This window comes from Clupea harengus, chromosome 14, assembly GCF_900700415.2.
Source record: "Clupea harengus chromosome 14, Ch_v2.0.2, whole genome shotgun sequence".
Taxonomy (NCBI): domain Eukaryota; kingdom Metazoa; phylum Chordata; class Actinopteri; order Clupeiformes; family Clupeidae; genus Clupea; species Clupea harengus.
This window is the reverse complement of record NC_045165.1, coordinates 20,413,610-20,419,609: the sequence shown is the minus strand read 5'-3', so window position 1 is coordinate 20,419,609 and position 6,000 is coordinate 20,413,610. Positions and strand designations below refer to the sequence as shown.

At 48.7% G+C, this 6,000-nt stretch overlaps 1 protein-coding gene across 5 annotated transcripts in view; it reads right to left on the bottom strand.

The window, feature by feature from the left end:
* The window catches only part of fermt2 (FERM domain containing kindlin 2), a 49,438-nt gene that overhangs the window by 13,028 nt on the left and 30,410 nt on the right, over positions 1-6,000 (bottom strand). For 3 of the 5 annotated variants that reach the window (XM_012823678.3, XM_012823687.3, XM_031581016.2), the window contains exons 5-8: positions 4,887-4,919; positions 1,970-2,195; positions 1,329-1,431; positions 653-760 (exon numbers count right to left, since the gene is read on the bottom strand). In XM_012823678.3, coding sequence (XP_012679132.1) covers positions 653-760; positions 1,329-1,431; positions 1,970-2,195; positions 4,887-4,919 — 470 coding nt within the window. The remainder of the gene's footprint in view (positions 1-652; positions 761-1,328; positions 1,432-1,969; positions 2,196-4,886; positions 4,920-6,000) is intronic. The other 2 variants (XM_012823695.3, XM_012823701.3) reach the window with 1 other exon arrangement.

The window sequence follows — 6,000 nt, the reverse complement described above, 5'->3', positions numbered from 1 at the left end:
TTAGTTCAGAGTACAGTTTTATTCGCCGAGATATATCGCCTTAGACCGTATGCGTGTGTTTGCAAGCGTTCATATTGAAGAAGTAGTTTGTAGTAGCTTGCCACGTTAAACGCACCTCTTGTCTGGCCCAGATTCACTACAAGTTTAAACCAGGCTCATTCTAATGTTATCTAGGATAAGATTGAATGAATAGCGCCCTTTGAAACCTACTGTGTGATGACAACTACCCCTCTGTGTGACGTGTGTGTGCATCACTGTGGAGCATGTCCATGTTAGGAGGCCAGCAGTGGAGGACGCAGGAGCAGATAATGCTTGCATGTACATTACTGCTTGACTAAGCACTCTGCAGGCACTTGGCCATTATGAGAAGAATTGCAATGAAATTGCCTTCATCCCACCCAGTCACTGACCATGCAGTTCCAGCCCTAACCAGCAGGGCGGCCGAGGATCATGAGGTTTGTGAATGTTTGGGGACCACACCCTTCCTATTTCCCCTCTTCACCCCCACTTCTGTCTCCCTGCATGAGCTATTGCACTATCTACAGGCATCGTTATCTGGCCAAGTCACATCATCCCAGTTTCCCCTTTCAGTCTCCGGAGAGAGGATCTGCCCCATACCCTGCAGCCACACCCGTGCAATTCCACTCCTCACCTGCAGGGCGGCAAACATCATCATCTCCTCTTCTGTGCACTCAATCTCCTCCAGCAGGATGGCCCACTTGGATTGCTCATACAGCTGGTTCACACGGATGGCATCGTACTGCAGGGAGAGAGAGAGAGAGAAAGAAAGAGAGAAAGAAAAGAAAAGAAAAAAAGAGAGAGAGAGAGAGAGAGAGAGAGAGAGAGAGAGAGAGAGAGAGAGAGAGAGCGTGTCACACACAAACACACACACTCAGGCCAGCTGAGAAAACAGGCCGGCTCTCTCTTGTGGATGTTTCCCCCTGTGCTCAGAGGAAGGCCTGAGGATGTGGGGTAGTGTTAAACCTGCAGGCTCAGCTGGAGTTAGTGTGAGTTATTTACAACGACACACTGCTGAGGAATGCTAGAAATGCACTCACTGGGTTTATTGCACATTCAGCGACATCTCTTTAAACAACAGATGATAGCGATGGAATATCTACATTTTTGTTAGCACATCATAAATATCGACACACACACACACACGATATATACACACATATCTTTAAATATTAAGTTCTGCCTGTATGCTTGGCAACTACAGGACCACCATAATTTAATGCATCTATGTTTGAGCCATAGATCTGACTTGAGAAGAACAGCATTATCATCAGAGTCTTCATCATCAGAGCATCTTCCCCATGTCTTACCTTGGGATTGAGGTCAAAGAAACTGTGGTACTTGAACCGCAAGAGGAGAACATCGTTGTCCTTGACCTCCTGCTCCATCAGAGACCTTGAGGAGTCCAACCACCTTCACCATACAGACACAGAGAGAAACATGTAAGACTCACAGCTGATGAAGCAGGACTCTAGCAGTTTCTCACCAACTACTGATAGCACACAAACTCACTGAGCATCGGGTCGGGTGTCTCTATATGAAATATAACTTAGCAATAGTGCAAAAGACCATGTGATGCGTCACAAAAAAAATTAAACCATTCCCACAGACACACAGGCACACACTGGATCTTTACAGCTTTCATAGTAGATAGGTCACTGATTTACATGCTACTCAACTGAGACCATAAAAACTCCTAATGGTTTGCTGTTCTGGTGTTAAGTCCTGTGCTGGCCATGTTGAGGTGCTAGTCCTCGCCTCCATAGTAGTTGTGCACTCACCCCCGGTACACCAAGCACACACACACACACACACACACACACACACACACAGGCTCTACAAGCCTCCACAGTAGATGTGCACTCACCCTCGGTACACCAAGCATTCACACTCACACACAGACACACACACACACACCCTCTACAAGCCTCCACAGAAGATGTGCACTCACCCCTGGTTGATCTTGGCCTTGTCCAGGAGGGACTGTGGCTTGTAGAGCTTGAGCAGGATGTCTGGGGAGGAGATGGGTTGGCTGACCGCCAGGATGCTGGGGTTGCCCTCGGACAGGGGGCTGTCCCCAAACCAGGCCGTGGTGGGGGACAGGGGGCTCCCGTCTCTGGAGTCATAGGTGGGGGTCATGGTCTTACTGTAGAGGCCTGGGCTGGAGTAGATGCTCCCTGCAATAGTGGGCACAACACACACACAAACACACACAACCTGGATTAGGCTCAAAGAGTGGACGTGTCAAACACGGATCCGATAGACACACACTCACACAGCCTGGGGTTTTCACTGCAAACAAATGCAGCATAAATTCCCATTCACCCCCCCCCCCCCCCCCCCCACACACACACACACACACACTGCTGGAGGAAAGCACAGGTGACACACACCCTTTGAGGAGCAGCATGTTTCTGAATGCACACATGCATATGGACGTGCAGAACAGGATGGGCCCTGTGCACCATGTACCACTGCACAAGAGCGCACACAGCACAGCAAAATCTAGCAGTGATACACACATATATACTCTCTCCCTGTCTCTCTCTGATAGACACACTCACACTCTCTCCCTCTCTCTCACACACACAAACTGACATGTCCTTTCAATTACAACTGGCAAAATCATACACATGCATACACCATCAGATTCCCACCCACACCCACACATACACACGAGGTAAAGTCTTGATCACTGAAGTGGTGAGGATGGTGCTGAAAATTAATGGCATGTTTGAAAGGACGGGTAGCACTCCTGCAGTTTGCAGCTGATGTGATGGAACATCTTCATTTCGGTCTTAGCCAAGCTTTTCTCATTAAAGGGACCACTAAAGCTTCTCTGAAAAACAAAACCTCATCTCTGAAGCACGCCCATTTCCTGTCGATTGACTTCCTAATGATAATCTTAAAGACTTTAAGGATCCCACTTTTTTGGTGGTCCATCAGTAACCAGTTTCTCATTTTCTTGCCATTCTAAATATTTAGTTTAAGGAGTGTACTTCCTACGAGGCCACTGGAAAATTCAACACGTTAGTTTATCAAATAAATTAAAATGCGATATTTCTCAATCTCAGTCCACAAACAAACTCCCCAAAACGCCTTCTCGGAAGGAGAAGGAAATGCCAGACCGTGTGTGTGTGTGGTCACTCCTGGAGCGAGAAGAGTGTGTGTTTAGTTTTACATATTTCATGCTCCTGTCGGCAGCTTGAGTGTCCACTCAGTCACACTGGACCCAAAATGGAAAGCTGGGTGGGTCAGCCAAAACCAGTAGGGTGGCAATGTGGCAACCACAGGACTCTGCTACCAGTTACAGAAAGTGTATGAGTGTGAGTGTGTCTGTACACACTTGTGTGTTTGAATGTGTGTGGTTATATTTAGGTGTGCATTTCTTTTTCACGTGCCAGCATGCACGTGAGTATGCATACATGTGGGGGAGCCTGCATGCACCATGTAAGAGTGTGTGGTATGAGGAGGGGAAGCCTGTGTTTGTGTGAGTGTGTGAGTGTGTGTGTGTGTGTGTGTGTGTGTGTGTGTGTGGGGGGGGGGAGGGAAAGAGAGGTCATGAGAATATACAGAAGGCCAGGGGAGTGATTCTTCCCCAAGGCTTTGGGTTGAAGAACACCAAGCTTCCCATAAAACCAGAGGACAGGTCACGGGGAGTTAGCTCTGTGTGTGTGTGTGTGTGTGTGTGTGTGTGTGTGTGTGTGTGTGCGCATTTCTGCTTTTGTGTGCGTTTGTATAAGTGTACACATTTATGTGTGTATATGTGTTTAAATGTGGGTATGTTTATGTCTATGCATGCATTTGTGTGTGTGTGTGTGTGTGTGTGTGTGTGTGTGTGTGTGTGTGTGTGTGTGTGTGTGTGTGTGTGTTTTGACCACAGGACAGGTCAGGGTAAAGTTTCATTGCCCATAAGCAGCAGAAGGAATGTGAACCATCCACAGACGGCAGATAAGGGCTCCAAGCCCAGAGCAAACAGCCACAGACCTCTCTGTGTTTACCCTGACTACTCCACTCTCTCAGCAGATACACTCACATTTACACACACACACACACACACACACACACACGCACACGCACACGCACACGCACACGCACACGCACGCACCTGTGGATACACTTGCGCACATAGACATATACACACACACACACTCATGAGAAATCAGGCCCACTCCCAGGGAAATGGGCCGCCCTGTTTGAAGTTCAGATATAAACTCGCCTCTATATACAAAAGAGCATCGGGGTATGAAGGCCCAGGCAGCAGTGCTTCTTGATTACAGTAAGGAGCACAGATAATCTCTAAAACACTAAACATGTTCTGCACAGATCTCCAGGATGTGAATTCACACAAGCTACCATGCACACAACAAGCCTAGATGTTTCTCAATCACAGCGTAGCCTTCAGAAGCATATGTACATCCATCCCATCCAGTGGCAGCGTGCACGCGCACACACACGACCTCCACTGCTTTAATTCCTAGCTGATAATGAGTGACCTTAGTGGCGGTATATGAAACTGGAGTTTGACATGGCATACTGCTAAGGGTCCAGTGAGTAGAGTGAGCAGCTTGTCAGCAAATCACACCAGACCAAAGCATTGTGTTGTGCAGAGCTTTCAAATGGAGGGGGGGAGCTTCAAATGAATCTGGGGAGGGTTGGGGAGAGGGGGGCAAAGCCTTGTAATGTGACCAAGTCAGGTGGTTTCCTATGGCAACGGGGGCGTCAGGTGACCCCTTTGGTCGGATTCCCACTAGAGCAAGCCAGTCAGGTGACTGATCCAGCTGTTTAGTGAGGGAGGGGGGGCGAGGAAGGCAGGGTGGGGGTCAGGAAAAGCAGTGCAGAGGAATGAGGAAACAGAGAAACCTTACCTTTCACAGGTCCGATGTAAATGACCTCAGATGCTACAGACGAGAGGGAAAAAAGCAGAGAAAAAAAAGAAAAGGAAACAAGAGAAAAAGAGAAAAACAAAGAAGTGATAGATTAAAGAGACTAATTAGGATTAACAGTTGGAAAGGGACAGAACGGTTAAGGGACATGGAGAACCGGGGGGAGCGCAAGAGAACCCCCCTTCACGACAGGAAAAACTGAGTCACCAGAACATTCAAAGAGACAATACACAAGAAATGGATAGACACAGCAATGAGAGGAAAAACAGAAAAAGAAACAGAAAGGAAAGAGAGAGAGGAAAGAGAGTGGAGGAAACATGGAAACCCCGTGGAAAGCCTCATCCCTTCCACCCACCAGACCTGATGATTCACAGCGGTCAAGACCCCGAGTGGTCCTCAACTCAATCTGACTCAGTGCTGACGAGGCACCTTTTTAAGCCAACCAAGAAAAGGAAACAGCGACCGTTCCAGTACATTACTGTGGAAGTGGAACCAGACCAGAACTGAACTGAGCCAGAACCTTAGTCTGGGAGAGTACCCCAGTGAGTAATCCAGAGGTCCAGAGGAATGACTTGGTGCTGGGTTAGGATGCTTTCCATTTGAGACCTAATCAGATCTGCGATCGCTCACGTTAGTATTGTGCGGCTAGTGTTAGCGGCCCATACAACATGGGAGTCAGTACAGAAGCCCTGGAAGTCATTTATGTGAATGTGTGTGGAGGGATAGGGATGGTGTTTTTTCCAGCTCCTCAGAGCCCCTTGAGCACACAGAGGTGTCCTGTGTTCTGGGGAGGGTCAGGGAAGGAAACAAATATAGAGGGGGGAGAGGGAGGACAGGACAGGGGCAGGGGAGAGGACAGAGGTCTCCCCACCCTTGGCCCCTCTCGGAGGTCTGCAGCGCAGGGTTAGAGGCCCATAGGCGGTATTCTCTGTGTGTGTGTGTGTGTGTGTGTGTGTGTGTGTCTGGGTGCGGCAGGGGTGGGTTGTAGTAGGGACAATGGGCTCCATTCAGAGGTGCAGCGGAGGAGATAGGAGCTCCAAGACATCTCCTCATGTTGGCTGGCTTCAGTAAGACATAGCAGGGGAGGGAGAGGGAG